The sequence below is a fragment of the Neopsephotus bourkii genome, unplaced genomic scaffold (genome assembly GCF_033783945.1).
Source record: "Neopsephotus bourkii isolate Nb327-2 ecotype Australia unplaced genomic scaffold, CSIRO-AGI_Nbou_v1 NB_1768, whole genome shotgun sequence".
Taxonomy (NCBI): Eukaryota; Metazoa; Chordata; class Aves; order Psittaciformes; family Psittacidae; genus Neopsephotus; species Neopsephotus bourkii.
This window is the reverse complement of record NW_026902242.1, coordinates 8,404,520-8,422,088: the sequence shown is the minus strand read 5'-3', so window position 1 is coordinate 8,422,088 and position 17,569 is coordinate 8,404,520. Positions and strand designations below refer to the sequence as shown.

General features: G+C 42.0%; 1 protein-coding gene across 5 annotated transcripts in view; it reads left to right on the top strand.

Annotated features, from left to right (window-relative positions):
• LOC133225946 (glypican-5-like) overlaps positions 1-17,569 on the top strand; it is a 379,953-nt gene that overhangs the window by 52,575 nt on the left and 309,809 nt on the right. For all 5 annotated transcript variants that reach the window (XM_061378925.1, XM_061378924.1, XM_061378926.1 and 2 more), the window contains one exon: positions 15,535-15,696. In XM_061378925.1, the coding sequence (XP_061234909.1) occupies positions 15,588-15,696 (109 nt within the window). In that variant the 5' untranslated portion in view covers positions 15,535-15,587. The remainder of the gene's footprint in view (positions 1-15,534; positions 15,697-17,569) is intronic.

Here is a 17,569-nt window from a genome sequence, read left to right as displayed (position 1 = left end):
GCTAATACAACAAACTAACAGAGGTTTAAGACTGGACCTGCCAGCCTTTTGTATAAAATGTAGTGACAAGGGAAGGAGGAAGACTCCTAGGGAAAAGATGCTTTTGTTCTTAAGGTGTGATATGAATCTAGCAGCAACCTTTCTGGAAACCACCACTTTCTGAAACAACCTCTGAGAGGTGCTTAGGGCCCTCCTCTTAAATTCCTCTTCCATAGCTTCCTCCAAAAGGCATGAGAAATTGTTCCACACTGAAATCTAGTCCATTAATGAGTGCAGGATTAGGGAAGAACAATGTTTTGAAGTGGGATGGATGAAAAGCCCAAACAACAGTTATTTTTGAGCAGCAAATCTCCCTGGGCCTCTGTAAGGTATTCTCTTCCCTTGGCGGGATCCATGCTTTGATTTGGTAGCCTGCTGTTCTGGACTAAGCTGAATGTTTCAAGGGTAATCTGTGGCAAATAGATTGCTCAGGTGAAGGTACTGCTGCCTTGGCTGGGATTCAGAGGAAGGGGATTTTTGTGTCTCCCCCCAGACTGGAAAATGAGGTAATATGTTCCTGGTCTTGTACTTTGGTTAGCGCAGGCTGAGCTTAGGTGTTATTGTAGGAGCTCCTTGGTTAACATTTTGATGACAGAGAATTATATGCTGTCTCCAAGGGCAAAGGGCTGTGTTAATCCTGCCAGGGACTAAGCCTTTGGTTCCAGGGAGTCTAGATACCTCAAACCTGATGCATACTGCTGCGTATGGTATTCCTCCCAGACATGGGGCTGCTGTTAGTGATACCCTGTGAGCCCTGGGTTGTATTACGGAGTAACTTCACACTGGCATGGACTGTTTTTAAAGTTTTGTTTATTCACAGCCTTTCCTGTGGCATGGAGCATGGTGGTGGCTGCCTGTCCCTGCTTTCCAAACTCACAGTAGGAAATCGGAATGAACCCAAGTGGAGTCTGTGACTTGCCAGGTTCAGGCAGCAAATTGTAGCAGAACCAGAATAAAAGTAACCCTCTTGATTCCTTTGGTAAACATGTACCCACATGTCCTCCCTGCTTACATAGGCTCAGTTCTCTCTCCTTTGCTTACGGACTAGCACATGATCATGCAAACAGAAGTCTGTAAGTATATGATAAACACAGATAGAATAATTGGGCTGATTTCTGGTAAGCAAGGAAAATGTCATTTGTGAAGGGATTTTAGGAACCCTTTGCATTCTAAATAAACATCTTGGTGAGGACCACCAAAAGGGTGATTCGCTTATCTTGCTGCTCTGCTGCTGTTTTACAGAAAGCACAGAATCTGCTCAGATTGTGTTCAGGGGCATACTTCCGAAGGGCAGATTTTGTCCTGTTAACAGCTTCTTTATTCTCTCCTGTCATCCTGCACATTAAATCAGCAGGAGTGTTCCTTTCCATGTGTATGAACGGAATGTCCCATAGCAGAGCTGAACATGCATTAATAATTTCTACATTGAAACTGTTTTACTCTCTGAATAGTGGCAAGGAAGTCCTAGATTCCTACCAGAAGGTCCTTGCTGCATGTGATGCATGCATTAGACTGGATCTCATCCCATCTCAGCCCGTGGGGAAGTTTGCCTTGTGTTGAGAAAGGAGCATGAGCTAGATCCCTTTTTGAATCTCTCAGAGAATATTACACTAGCCATTTTATTATGAGATGGGTCATGCCACGCTGTTTTCCTGTTTTTCTCTTTTATTGCCAGTCAGCTCTTTATTTCTATCATCTTAATGAGAACACTGTAATTCCCCTGGTGGAGGTGCAGTGCTGAAACACATTTTGCTCGCAGCAGCATTCTGTCAAAGTCACTCATAAAAAAGGCTGGCAGTTACCTTGGTTTCTGATGAACTGGAAGCTAAACCTGAAATCTGTCCTTCCTTCACTTTTCTCATCCAGAGGCAGTCCCAAGGAGGAAGCAGGCTTTCCGAAGCAGTCAGGGGCTGTAGTGAGCACTCACTGTGATAGCAGTTCTGAGCAGAGGAAAAACTATGCTTTTGCAGCCTGCAGCTCCTCTGGAGGAAGAATGTGTCCTTTGTTAATCTTCTCAGGATTTTGTAGCACTGTTCAGACTCAGACTGTCACAGCAAGTGTTAATCTAAAGCTGGTGATGACTGTGGATGCAGGCAAGACTCTTCCCATGCCTTCTATGTCTGTTTGACGCAGGACCAGCTGTCCACTCTAATGCTCTCCTGGGAGTAATCTATAGGCAAAAAATGTGTTTAAACTTAACTTAGTGTGTTATAAAGATGGAATTGCTGTTCTACTCCAGGTGGCAATCTATAGTTGTTCTGTTCTCAGCCTCAGAAAAAGCGCTGTCCTCAGTGTCTTGCATGAGCACTTGGTCCAGGTAAGAAGACTGGCTTAGCTACTCAGATGAGCCTTTCCCGTAAGTGTCTTAGGAAGGAATCCAAGAGCCAGCATAGAACCTGCTCTCCCCCAACACCTATCTTGTTATCAAACTAAGTCGAGGGAAAGAGACAGGTATTCCTATAGTTCACATGGTCTGTTCAGTCCCTCAAAAATCGTGCTGAAAAGACTATGTATTCCATAGCCTGTGTTTATTTTTTGTCAGCAGTGTTTCTGGTGTTGAACTGGATCTCAGGCTAGAGAGCAAGCTTAGTAAGCAATGGCCCATCCTTAAAATAGTGGTGGCTCCGAAGAGCTTCCTCTGTAGCACCTTATGTGCTACTGAAATTTTGCCATCAGACTGTAATTGGAAAGTAATAGAAAAATATCCCTGCCACCCCACCTCCTCTCCCCACTGCAGTATTGCAGGGCTGAGCAGTTCGTAACCAAAGGGCAGTACTAATGAAAAGCCATTAGTGTGATAAGTGGAAACAAAGTTGGCATGATAATAATGACTGTATAAATCACTAAAATAAATACATCAAAATGAGGAAAAGCTTTTATAAAGATCAATCATGACAATTAGCATGAACCTGAGGATCTGTAAAAAGCAAGGATATATGTAAAATGCACCATGGACAGTAAAATGGGTTTCTTAAAAATGGATTTGCTTTTAGATGGCATAAAACTAGAGCTGTAGGTCCAAGTATTGCAGTCTTTGTAATTGAATCTTTCTCCCATGAAAGCACAAAATGACATGATAAAGTGGTGTATGTTTAACAAAGCTTCCAGTACATACTCATCACCAGTTTAGAGCACAGCATCTGCTTCAAGGGGAAAATATGAATTTTGGTGGGTCAGAATCAGTTTTCAAACAGCAGCCAAGCCCATGACACAGAATTTATACTTAGCCTCTCAGTCTCTGTCAATTTGATTAGGTATAACTACTTAATACGTTAGAATCATCCTGATGTCTATAAAGAGATATTTACAGATGTTTCATTCACATTAAGGTAACTTCTGAGTGTCAGTGGATTGAATGAGGCACCTACCTAACATTTAAAGATTTGTCTTCTTAAGGATAAAAAAAGATAGGGAAGAAAGTCTGTTTCCCCCTTTTACCAAGCATTTAAGACTTAAAGAAAATAAGTCAATATATTACTTGATAAAAAAATGCACAGTAACTTGCTCTGTTTGGATCTACAAAAATAACCTCAGCCTCAATCGACGAGCTGAGCCCACAGGATTACACAGTACAGATTTAGGAGGACAAGGATTTTCCCTCCTTTTGTGTGACCTGGGTGTGCTAGGAAGGCTGTGTGGTGAGGTGACTGTGGCTGGACACCAGATGCAGCATCAAATGCCCACCAAAGCCACTCTATCACACCCTCGCCCAACCTGAGAGAAAACATAACAAAAGGCTCGTGGGTCAAGGTAAGGGTAAGGGAGAGATCACTGGCCAATTAATTCACTGTAATGGGCAAAACAGACTTGCCCTGGGGAAATTAGTTTAACTTCTTATCAGTATAATGAGAAACAAAACCAAATCTTAAACTCCTTCCCCTCACCCCTCCCTTCTTTCTGGGCTTAACTTTACTCCCAGTTTCTCTATCTCCTCCCCCTCAGCAGTGCAGGAGGACAAGGAATGGGGGTCATGGTTTGTTCATCACATGTTGTCAGTAGCTTTTCTTCCCTTGTCAAATATGTTATCCCAGAGGCCAGTGGTAGGTCCAGCTTGGAGCCAGTTGGCATTTGCCCTATCTGACATGGGGAAAGCTTCTAGTAGCTTCCCACAGCAGTGTCCCCCCTTACCCTCAAAACCTTGCAATGCAAACCCAATGCACTATGTAAGGTCTGGAGCAGCTGCAATCTGGAGAGGGAACTGACCTGTGTTGTGTCTGAGGAAGGGTGGTAGGACTGTGTGTCCAGACTATCTGTTAGGAAGATGACACGTGTCCATAATGATTTTTCTTATGGCTGTATTTTGTCTCTGTCGAAAGCTGAGTATTTTCTGTAGCAGTAATGATACTTGGAGTTAACCCTTTGTGCTGACTTTGTGTCTGAACTGCTTTAGTAACACTGGTCCTTATAACCACCCTTCAGATGAAAGTAAGGACAATATCTGTATCCCCATTTTTAGGGTGTCAAATGCAACTCAAGTGGCTGAGGAGATTTTACCAGTTCCATATTGACTCTTGAAGTCTAATGTCATCTGATGGCAAGTAAACCTTCATAGATCAGAAATGCAGGGTAAGCAATTCCACTGCTACTTCGTTTTCTTAAGCGGAGACTTAAGCTGCTTCTTGTGGGTTTACTTTTGAGGTGAGAGCTTTCTGCATTTCTATAGTAGGGTAACACCCAAAGGCTCTGATCGAAGGTGGTCTCTTCTGTACAAGGTGCTGCACAGCTGTGCCAGGGGCTTTCCCTCGCTTTTTTACAGATTAATGTTATGGACTGCTTGGCTGTCGTGGGCCTCCTTAGGGCTCTAAGTGCTGTTGTACACCACCAAGCACCTCAGCAGTATTCAAGAAGTGATTTATGATGGAGCACCCCCAACCTTGCCTCTTATTATGGATAAGCACTGTGCATATAGTTTCAAGAGAATAAATCCATCTATTTCACTCTTTCCAATACATCAGTTTTAAAGGATAATTATTAATTACCTTCTTAGTGTATTCATACATGCGTGATTAATGTGTAAAGTTTTTGCTTGTGAAATTTCAAGGCACTAGTTCAAAGAATACAGCAAGAGCTTAAGACAAGGGTTTCTCTCGTGTTTTGATAGCTAAAGCACAGGAATAAAGAGCAACTGTAGCCAGGCAATTGCTAGTTGTAGAAGAGCTGTAAAAGACAGAAAATTATTCCCCTAGAAGTTGTCTTTAATCAGCCTTTCTCCTTGTTTCTTTTGATATGTCATTTTTAGCCTGCTTTATATGATTGTGACATACTCTGCCTTTCTCTGTTCTTCCTGAGTTTCAGTTAATACTGAGGATTAGTTTATGTATGTATTCAAAGTAGGTGTATATGATTTTTGGTCTCCTAATGGCTTCTTGCTTCCTAGGATCATGCTCTTTCCCTCTCAAGAGTTCTTCCATCCCATGGTGGATGTGACAATTGTTGTGGAGAGCAGTCCTTCTCCCAGGAGCTTGTTTCTGCCATAGAGCCCCTGCTTTGCTGTACAGACCACTGTCAAGTCCTTTAAAAACAAATGAGAGACAAATTTCAGAGTGCCATGTTCAAGACTTGACAATATTGGATAGGTCATGGTAGCTTTGTTTGGCAGCTAGTTAAATTGGATACTTCAGCACATCCCTAGATGTTAATGGTTAAATGTATTCATTGTTCCAACAAGGGCCCTATTCATAAGGAGACTATTCTCTGCTCGTTACGCATGCATAATTCCCATTAATGCTACTGAGGGTTAAGTGTGGATAGTGAAGGGGGAGAGTGAGGCTTATGTTTACACATCCATGTTTGCACTCAAGAGAAGAGGTTTCGTAATACATGAGGAATGACCATAGATCCCTTAACTTTAATGATCTTTCAATTGTGAGAATGGGGAGGACAAAGTGACACTTGCATAAGTGTCTGCTACCTTGCATGCTGTACTTCATCAATGATAAGAAATATTACTCCAGTGCGGTTGTTATCTAATAATAGATAAGCCTTTTGAAAGTAACTCAATGCTTGGAAATGCAGGGTTCTTTTTTGAGTGGCAAAATAATGACCTAGAATCTTTAACTTCAGGAGTGAAGTTTTGACAACTTTTGACTTGTGTTAATGGGGGTGATAAGATTTTGTGATTTATTATACAATGTGGATATTTCCCATAGGAACCTCTTAGATTAAGATTCCTCACTTTTAGGTGCACTTCAAAGTCATGTAAAAGCCATAAAGAAGCTAAGCATCACCTAAGAAATCCTTTCAAGTTCCAGAAAGTGCTTGAACTACTGAGGGGTTTGAAGTGCTCTAATCTCTGACATGGGTGACGTACTAGGCTGGCACTTTTTTGTTTTGTCACAAATCATCCATGCACATAGTGCAAAGGGACCCTGACAAAGTCATTTCACTTTTGAAAAGGGCTGCTTCTTTTTTTTTTTTTCCATACCATTCTGTCTCCCATTCACATCTACATGTTTGCTTCCACTTTGTTCAGGTCTAAGTAGCAGGGCATTTGCATAGTCTTCCTTTTGTTCTCAGTAAATATGGAGTAAAATGAGCAAGATCCGTGCTGTGAAATTAAAGCTCTGCTCCTGAGAGATCTTAAGGACTAAATCCTCACAAAAGGTGCAGCAACGTAGTACCAAAGGAGCTAGTGTCCAGAACAGCTTGCCCTGGGTGTTTGTGCTAAGAAATGTGAATAAAGGGAGAGTAATCTGGTGAAAACTGGGTGTAATTAGAAAAATACACTGCTGAGAGCTGCTGAAAGAATAGAATAACAGAAAATAGTGCTGAAATGGACCAGAAGTGATCATCTGGTCTGTTCCTGCTACTTGTAGTCAGGATAAGCTGTGTTTAAACCAGCGATAGAAGATCACAGCCTTTGTAGGCTGTTTATTCCAGTGCTTCATTACCTTACTGTTTTGGGGTTTTTCCTATTGCAAAGCATAACTTGCTAAAATACTGGCCTTTTCCTGGACATCCTATTCTTAACACCTTTATCTTAGCAGTAACATTGACGCACGTGGCAATTGCTCTGGCTTGTTCTGCCCTGAAACAGTGCTCTATGCATTGGCACTGGTGACAGATGCAAGTGCATCCAGCCTAAGTTTGGGACACAAGCACCTGAAATGAATTAATTTAGTTCAAGATGTGGTTACTCATTAAGCATCATGACTTGATTTGGTGTCTAAGCCCAAATAACACCTTTCATCCTCCTTTGTGAATTGTAAATTATTGTGAAGAAGGAACTATGTAGTAGTTGTATATAGCATGGGGATATCAAATTCCACCCTCATTAAAACAAAATAATTAATTCACAGATTTGGCATGTAATAGTAGAGGAGAACATGCAGAAAAAGCACTTTTTAAGTGATCAAACTCTCAATAGCAGTGATGTTTAAAGTTGCTAGTGGAAAACTAGTGTTGTAGCACAGCAACATAGAGATACCTGAAGATATGAGGCTCACATGAAGTAGGATCTCTCAGAGCTGGAAGGTGTCCCTGCCCATGGAAGGGGGTTGGAACTGGATGAGCTTTAAGGTCCCCTCCAACCCAAACCGTTCTGTGATTCTGTAATCCCAAAGTTTCTAGGTAAAGAGTAGCTCTGGTCCTTAACCCTGTGTTCTTCAATGTGTAACACATTTGGGGTGTCAATTCTTGAGCAATGTTTTATTGTTCCCTACTGATGTAGGGAAGTTATTCTTGCTCTGTGGCTGAAAAAACAAAGCTCAAATGTCAGGTTTATGTATGCTTACATCTCCAGGTAGATTTGGTCTTGTTCCTCCGGCATTCTCCAAATAGCTACAGTCTAGTACTCTGTTGTGAAAGTGTAGCCACACCTGGCATGATGCTGTGCTTGAATTCAGACCTTCTCTGCTGCTTCTGGATGAGAGCTTGTGTCTTGCAAATCCAGAGCATGTATGTCTGTCTGTGAAATATTGTATGGTTGTACTCCATGTGGCTTGTCCAGGGAGTCTCTCAGAGGATGAAATCTCAAACCCTTGCAACACAAGATGAATCATTTATTCAAAAGCACTGAACAGCGCATGCTTGTCAGTTATCTTACATTTTCACATGGACAGTCAATCGAAAGTCAAGAGAACAAAGCATATGTAGAAACCCCACTCACTCCCCAAAACACAGTAGGGTTTTTGAAAAAAGAGGTTGAAAACCTTCATCTCAAAGCAAGGCTTTCAAATGCCTGCTACAGGGAAGACTTGAGTCTCCTGATCTTAGTTTTGAATTCCGGGAAAAAATATATCTGTTACCACGTGGAGCAGTCTGAAGTTGTATTTGGCTGAAGTATTGCACTTCCAGTATCAAGCTGCAGTAATCAAATCTACTTTTCCTATCCTGCTTTGTCCTAGATATGTCAGGAAATATAAACATTTGCCTTCCCCAAAAGGCAGCTGTGATTTGGCCATACCTGGTTGTGATCTGAAGCTCCCCTTCTGCTGATCACAGACCTATTGTACACTTCAGCCTTCTCTGATAGAAATAAACCCCAACTGTGATGAAAAGTATCAATGTCATTTGTTGGCAGGACTGTTGGCATAGATTTGGGAAGTTTACTCTAGAGTCACTATCACAGGTGCCAAAGCATTAGTGGAATAGCTAGGACTGAATAGGGCCAGCTTGTGTCAGTTTGGCTGCAATCCTCATCCCAGCTTCCTTTCTAACTGCCTGCCTCAGGCCTTCCCAAATGTGGACTGACTGCAGCCAGTGCTGCCTGCCAGTGTGTAGAGCTGGCTTCAAACAGCTCTATGACATGGTAGACTGCTCTGTCCATCTTGAATGGTTAGCTCTGAAGCATCAGTAGTGCTCTTAATTCTGAACGGAATAACACAGGTGAGTACCGTAAATGGTGCCTTGTTTTAGTGATGTAAGGGAAGAAACATGATTTCTTAATTTATATAGTAGGTACATAGTATCAAAAGCAAAAATAGGCTCTAGGAGAACACTGAACACACAGCAAAAGATAGTCCCAACTAGGAATTGCTTACAGTCTAAGAAAACTAACGAAAAGCAAGTATCCTTCTTGTACCTTTGGGAAACAAAGTCTGGACACTATGTGACTCGCCTAACGTCAAACGTACAGTTTAGTATTGCCAAACCTTGGAGCCCACCAAAGGTTTCCACACTGGTTTTCAAAAGTTTTTAGTCTGTGTTCTTGGCTTAAAGGCTTTTGGAACATCTTCCAATGGATAATTCCTCTCCTCGTTTTTTTGGGAAGCTGCATCTGTTTCAAAACCCATTATCCAGGCTCAAGATGTTCCAGCAAGATACAGGCCTTCCTGCTGAACATCATGTGCTAAGCATCATGGGATGTATCATGTTGTGACAAGCTCTGCTGCCTTCCAGCTTGGGGTGTATGGCTGGTACCCAGAAATCAGGGCATGTCCCCTTTCAGGTGGGATTTCATTGTTGCTCATCTTTAATCTTCGTTCCTCTTTGCTGCTGCCCTGGGCAAAGCACCAGGTAGAATCTGTTCCTGGTACAACCACAATATTTTCCATAGTTTAGGTGGGCAAAACAAAGGAAAGCAAAAATAAAAGAGGAAGGGCAGAAAGCCATTCCCACTCCTGACTTTAGAAGAACCATGTGTATTAGTGGAAATACTGTCATAGCCCTTCATTTCATGGGGTCTAGGTTAGCTTGCTGATGAGTCCGTGATGCTTTTTGGACCACTTGATACTGCCACCAGTTCCTTGATGTGTTCAGGGTTTTGACCTTCCATTGATTTTAACTGAATGTATGCAGTTAAACATCATAAGTACTTTTCTGAAATCAAGCGAATGTCTCTTTTAAGTAATTAAAGTGTTTCTAAATTCTTTGAAGGTTCATTTTTCTGTTAGTTTTGACTTTCTTATCATAGGAAGTTGTCTGGGGTTTCCTGGTTGTGTTCTTGCAACAAGTTTCACTTAAGAGAGTGACCCAAAACCTGTTGAGTTCAGAGCAAACTAAATCCCCACAGCAGCGTGAAGCACAGCACAGGGTTCTTTCTTCAACTACAATTGGTTTTTGTATGACTGTTGATGCCACTGGGTGTCTCCATTGACATCAGGAGTGCTGAACAAAGCCCTTTGGTACTACATACCTTGCCTTTTTCCTGCCCTGTGTGCAAAATATTGCTCACTTGCTCTAACATGGAAGAAGCGATCTGAGCATAAATCTGGTTCAGCCTAGACGACCAGAAGCAAGCTACCAGTCTCTTGTATGCGATCTGTGGGGCTCTCAGCTGGTGCTTCTGGGGTGTGCTGTATGGTGGTTGTTGCAGGCTGTTGTCATTACCCTTAAGTACTGTGCATTAGCCTGAGGCAGCATTTGCACATTTTGGTGCTTCTGCATGCTTACACTGAGTATTCATCTCTAGTTACTCTCATGTATGTACATTGGGCTCTTACCTCTTTTGCTTGCTGTGGGTTGCCTTCCAATGCCCATGGGTCCCATTTGTAGCAACAAACTCCAGTTTTACATCAGCATCACTGCTCTTGACAGCAGTGGCATTATCTGCATAAAGAACCAAAGAAAGGGAACAAGATGCCGAGACCTTGTGATACTTCAGTCTGGTTTAATTAATGACTGTGTCATGGGTGATGAAGTTGAAGAATTGGCCCTACTGTGGGGTGCCTTGCTAGTAATGAGTTGCTTAGTTTTGGTTCAGTTCTGTAAACGATTGCTATTCTTGCATGTAAATAGTATCAAGAACTTGCTGTGTTTTTCTTCCCATTTTTTGGGTATTTCACACAGGTTTTTAGAGTTTTCTCCATTCTTCTCCCTAAAAATAAAAAAAATAAAATGGAAAGGGGAGTGGAATCCTAAAAAAAAATAAATTACTTCAAATACTGGGAAAAACTCTGATAGAAACTGTGTAAAACTTAACTTTTTTTGCATGGTTTGAGAATGAGAAATGGCCAAACTGGTCAAAAGCAGATTTGCACTGTAAAACTAAAACTTTAAGGGACTGATACATCTTTTTTAAAGGAAGGAACATATTGTCTGAGCACTTAGCTTCATGTATGGCTTTCAAGTGAGATGGCAGAGTTGGAAGTATTCAAATCTTAGAGTTAGAACGGAGGGTGGTAGTATTGTTTCTCACTCCTCCAGTACTGTTCTTGCCATTTCCCCTTCTGAAGCTGTGGCCCAAATACAGTTGCTTGGTTCCTTCAGATTCTTTGCTTTCGTTTCTTCCTCCAGTCTTTTCTTTCATTTTTTTATGTTGACAGATAAAAAGAATAGGAAATACAATTGAATATGAAAAATTAGTATCTTTGAAATTGTCTGTGCTATGCCACCCTGTATGGGTCTTACCACAGCGGGTGAGGTGTAGTAGGAAGCAGTTGCTATGGTAAAAGAAGTCATCTATCATTGGTAAAACACTTGATGTTAACATCTGAATTATCATTAGGCTTCAAAGTTGAGATGAATGAGGCAATTCACACCTCTCAAAGCTATTTTACTTCATCTCCCTGTAGATAGGCAGCCTTGTATTGATTTGCATTTGAACTGTACAGGGCTAGAAATCTCCATCTTTCATTTAAAAACAATGTCAGTTTTGTTCTGAACACTATAATATAGAGTGCTATATGCCCGTCTTTCAGTTTAGTCTTTCCACCATATGTGGTTTCTGTGGCACATTCCTCAAGTACTGTAAGGCAGAGTTCTTTGGCAGTGAAACATATTCAATTGTAGGTGCTTTGTGGATGTGTTACAGGATTTTCCATTCCTGTGTACGTGTTCCTCCCTTCTTATTATTCCAGTGTAGTCGGTGTTCTGTTCCTTTGGTCCACGCACAAGGCAGGTTCTATGGGGTACAAGTCGAGGTGGCAAGGCTCATGTGTATAGAGATGCAGTAATCTGTGGTGTAGGGCAGAAGATGGTTTGGAAATTAGGCCAAAAACTGGCATACAACAGCAGTGAGAATCAGGCAAGCAACAGAAGGAAGCAGGGGAAACTCAGACAAAAAGAACAACAGGCCTATCAACACTCTGTTGTGCAGATGCTGCCCTTAAGACCTGTATATTTTGCAGAGTTTATGCTCTGGAAGCTGATCAGGGCCAGTGCCTGATGGTCTCCAGCTCTCCCACAGCCTGTGGTACTTGCTGGTGCTGCCAACTCTGGAGTTGTGACATCTCTTTGCTTCTTACTGTTCCCCCCATTCAATGTTTCCACCCTCCTTGAATTTGCTGGCATAAATCCTGTGTGGTCAAAATGGTCCTTCCATTTTGTGGTTCCCTAAGAGGCAGTTTGGGGAAAGCATGTAAGAAAGTCCTAGAGATAGATCAATTGCTGAAATGATGCTGTTGATAAGCTCTCTTCCCACGTTCACAGTTAGTGCTTTTTCTCTCATGTATGGGATGGCTTTGTTCCTAAAGTTCAAGGACAGAGAAGAGATTCAGAGCAGCCCAAGGAGAAGGACTTGGGGGTGCTGGTCGATGAGAAAATGAACATGAGCCGGCTTCAGTGTGCGCTTGCAGCCCAGAAAGCCAACCATATCCTGGGCTGCATGAAAAGGAGTGTGACCAGCAGGTCGAAGGAGGTGATCCTGCCCCTTTATTCTGCTCTCATGAGACCTCACTTGGAGTAGTGTGTGCAGTTCTGGTGTCCTTAACATAAAAAGGACATGGAACTGTTGGAACAAGTCCAGAGGAGGGCATGAGGATGATCAGGGGACTGGAGCACCTCCCATATGAAGATAGGCTGAGAAAGTTGGGGCTGTTCAGCCTGGAGAAGAGAAGGCTGCGTGGAGACCTCATAGCAGCCTTCCAGTATCTGAAGGGGGCATATAGGGATGCTGGGGTTGGACTCTTCATTAGGGACTGTAGTGATAGGACAAGGGGTAATGGGTTAAAACTTAAACAGGGGAAGTTTAGATTGGATATAAGGAGGAAATTCTTTCCTGTTAGGGTGGTGAGGCACTGGAATGGGTTGCCCAAGGAGATTGTGAATGCTCCATCCCTGGCAGGGTTCAAGGCCAGGTTGGACGAGGCCTTGGGTGATATGGTTTAGAGCGAGGTATCCCTGCCCATGGCAGGGGGGTTGGAACTTGATGATCTTAAGATCCTTTCCAACCCTAACTATTCTATGATTCTATGACTTTGCCCTTAAGGCTGTCTTCCTATTGTTGATGGGCAATGTACATACTAAGCAGAGGAGGTGGTTGCTGCAGCACCGTGGGGTGTTGTCTGTCTCTGAGGTCAGAGTTGTGGCACATAACCCGAGTCTCATGGTCATACAGTGTGCTCTTCATGCAGTGTGCTCCTCAGTCACTAATGGTTCATTGTGCTCTTCTCTTATTTTTCTGTTGAAGAGAGCATTTTGCATTAAGATGAAAGGGAGAAACTAAAATTAGTATCAGAGTTATTAAAGACTTCAAGATATTACTAATCAGTTCTAATTTAATCTCAGCACCCAGGCATATATAATACTGAAAACCTTTATTAGGTTTCTATAATTGTGTTAAAAGTAATACCCCCAGGCTAGTATTGAAGCAAATTAAATTGCCAAGCTCTGTACATTGACAGTACTGACCTGATAGCACTGCTGGGGGAGCGGGTTTTGCTCTTTGTTTAATGCTCAGTGTTTTACATCAGGCTCCTTAACTGTCAGGGCCTTAGTGCTGTTTCTATTTAAGAATGCCTTCTGTGTCATTTTGGCTCTGGACCAACAAAACCTTATCTTCAGGCTTATTGAAGGAGATAGCAGGGTGGGGAAGCCCCAGGAGTGCAGTTCCAGTGGAGATATCCATGTACTTCTTCAGGTTTTCTGGAGGAGGTACATGTTATTGTGGTGCCTCTGTTCAAATGGGAGTGCTAGGCAGAGCACATAGGTGTATGTAGCTTCCTTGTCAGGACCAGCATGCAGTCAGCACTGAACACTTTGTATTCCAACCCCTTCTGGTACAGGTTTTTTTGCAAAAACTTTTCAAACAGAAATTCAGAGGGGTGATAGAAGAAGAAATGCTCCCAGTAACAGCAGCCTGGCCCTGCAGATGCTGAGTAACATTTGCAACCCCTCTGCTCCAACAACTATTTGCAAACTGACTTAGTTCCTCAGCAGTGTGTACTGTATCTTCACATGTGCTTCGTGATGCCAGCTAGGAGAAGTGATCCTTCCCTCACTCCCATTTCCTTGTGACAGAACAAACATATGTTGATGGGGTGAACTGGATCATGGAGCCAATCCAAGTTAAAATTAGCCTAGCCGAGAAGCTAATTTCAACCTGGGACAGCTTCTGTGGCAGATGAGAGCAGGTGAGCATGCAGCCCTGGTGCTGCTGCTTTTAGCAGCCTGCTGGCTTATGCCAGCGTGCAGAGGTCTCATCTCGAGAGCTTTCATCAGGGTTTAGGACTTCTGGTTTGAGTGCGTAGAGTTGTTTTTTCCTATTTTTGAGATTACATCCAAGTGGGAAACAAATACACAAACAAAATTGTATCTTGAATCAGCCCAGTCTGTGACAACTTTGTGAATTGGTATGAAAGTGAAGGTAAATCAAAGTATTTCACTTTGGTTTTGACCTTTTTGATGTAAATTGGCTGCTGTTTCAAATGAGAGATGTTGTAAACTGGGAACGATGTTTTCAAGTCAATCTAGCAAGGAGAATTATATGCGAGTCCTCCCTGCAGTTCTTGTCCGAACGAGCTGTTGACCTGGAGCTGCCCCTGAGCAGAGCTTGGTGGTTTGGATGCTTCTCTACTGATTTTCCCATGTGCTTTCTTGTACCCTCTTGTTTTTCATCATCAGCTGTATGTGGAACCTTGCTCTGTGTTAACATGCAAGTCCAGATGCTTGTCTATCCGGAATTCTGTAAAGCCTTTGTCACAGTCCCCCACAAAATCCTTCTCTCTAAATTGGAGAGAGTTGGATTTGATGTGTGGACTGCTCAGTGGATGAGGAATTAGCTGCATAGTTGCACCCAGAGGGTAGTGGTCAATGGCTCAATATCTGGATGGACACCAGTGGCAGGTGGCATCCCTCAGGGGTCCATATTGGGACCAGTACAGTTTAGTGTCTGCATCAACAACATAGCCAGTGGATTGAGTGTGCCCTCAGCAAGTTTACAGATGACACGAAGCTGGGTGATGCAGTTGACATTCTGAGGGACAGGAAGCCATCCTTATTGTCTTATTTAAGACACTTCCATTCTTTTTGTGTGTGTGTGTGTGTGTGTGTGTGTGTGTGTGTGTGTGTGTGTGTGTGTGTGAGCTGCTTAGGAGTTCAAAGATTTCTGAGAGACTTTCTCCAGTGTGAGAGGTGAGCAGATGGTTCCTCAGGGCACTACACAGGTGAATATAAATCCTAATTTGAGACATGGTTTCCCCTCAGATCCAAGTTATGATGCTCTTAGAACAAGGAGAACAGTACAAATGTTGACCTTTGAATGTGCATCTTTTGGGATTCTGCTGTGTCTTTGACTGCGTTCTAAACATGTTGGTTGTTTTGGCCTGATACAATATTATTTTTATGGGATAGGTTGAAAGGTTTTCTAATTATTGTATTTTTCTTGTTTGCTTTCAGAGTCAGGTTTACAGATCTGTCAACACAGAGCACCAACTTGCTGCACCAAAAAAATGGAAGAAAGCTACCAGGCAGCTGTTCGAAGGGAGAGGACTCAAAGTATCCAAGCACTGAACTTTGAACTGAAGTACATGATTGTTGGTCACATCACAGCTTTTCAAGGTAGGAACTTTTGAGGTGCTGCAGTTCTATGAGTAGTTTATAAAAGTATCCTCTGTAATCAAAAGGAAAACTCTTTGTTTCTTTGGCATTGCATGCTGTACTTATTGGCTTATGGATTTACTTCCCTGTTCTTTGATCCTGCTTTTTGGATGGCACTTAATCTTGACTGGTATTTTAAGCATCTGCCTGAGTTTAATTTGGAACAGATTTAAGTTTAGACCTTATCCCTGGGAATCATTTTAAAAAAGATTGGTGTGGACTTTTTCAAGGCATTTTCAAATGTCATTCAGGTGTTTGATGGTTGGTTGTGTGTTTTGATACTCTCTTGTGTTGCCAAAGCACTTATAGGTGTAAATGAAAATGCATTTATTTGTTGATGCTGAAGAATAAGTACCCTAACTGATATGTCAAATGAAAACACAGCTCTCTCTTCATGTCAAGATGTTTCACTGCCACGCAGGTGACATGAAGAGTGATCGGTTTCAAGAATTATGGCCACAGAGTTGAATGTGAATGCATGAAGGAACCAGTGTTGTGGAAGTCTTTTCTTATAACTCTTGCCATTCTCAAAGCTAACAGTCCTAACAGGTTGATGTAGGTCTATGTAGTTTCTTCATGCAAATAGTTATTGTATTATGAAAGGGAGAAGACGTTTGGGTAGGACTGAGCACTCTACAGTGGTGAGCACTGGAGACTTTTGCTCCAGAAAGGGATTTAAGCATAGGCTGTAATCTTCAAATATAGAAGAGTTGAGTAATTACATTGATCACTGAGTGATGAATCCAGCTTACTGACTTCTGTGGACCTAATTATGTGCTTAATTTTAACTCACTGCTTTGCTATGTTTAGTGCTGAGCACTCTCATGCAGTGAGTTTTGAAAACAAGGCAGTGGTTATTAAAATACAAAGTGTTGAGATCTGTATGACTAAGCCCATTGTTAGAAACCAAATTTTATCATAGGAGCTGTTTTGTCCGGTTTCTTCCATTTGGGTGAAAATACTATGAATAAAAGATGTGGAATTAGATGATCTTAAGGTCCTTTCCAACCCTAACCATCCTGTGATTCTATGAGTTTGACAAGAAGCGATTGTACAAGCCCGAAAGAGATGTGTAAGGGCAAGGTAAAAATTGGCTTCTGGTTTTAGTTGTTTACCTCTTTCCTTTGTTTTATACCAGTGAGTGAGAAATGGCATTTTGGTTTATTTTGCAATTAATTTCTGTAATTTTCTTAATATCCCCATGATCAAAAAATTAGGTTGGAGGGCACTTCAGAGGAGCACTGCAATGAAAGGGTAACTGTTGGTGCTGTAAAATGCTGGTAGGTTATTCAAGCAATCTTTCAGTACTATGATTGAATAAAGATAAGGTCAGAATAGATTAACCTATCAGCCCTTTTAGGTCAAGCCTGCAGCTTTATTGTCCATTGCTAATGAAGCCTTTTGATGGCATGAAAGAATTAGTTGGACATTTCACACAGTTTAAATTTACAAGCATTTTCTGGAAGTGGGTAAATAGGTTGTTTGTTGTAACTTGTTATGGCTGGCCTTCTGTCTGCATTAAGTTGGAGCACTTAAAAAATGGAACTTTTCTCTCTTGCATTGGGAGCTGCTTTTGTTCTTTGCTTTTCTCCCAGCTGTCAGTGAAAAGCCTCTCTCTTATCTCGTGCTCTATAAACATTCTGTTGCTAAGAGTAGTACTGTGTGAGACATTGACTAGAGGGAAGATCTTTGCCTGAAATTAACTCTCTCCTTTCAGTCTGTTTTGGTTTGTTGCTGTTTTGAATGATAAAGTGTGAGTGTGCCAGAAGCACATTTCAAGTCTGAGAAAAGAAATATCCTTATTTTAGTAGCTTTCTGGTGCATTTCAGGTTTT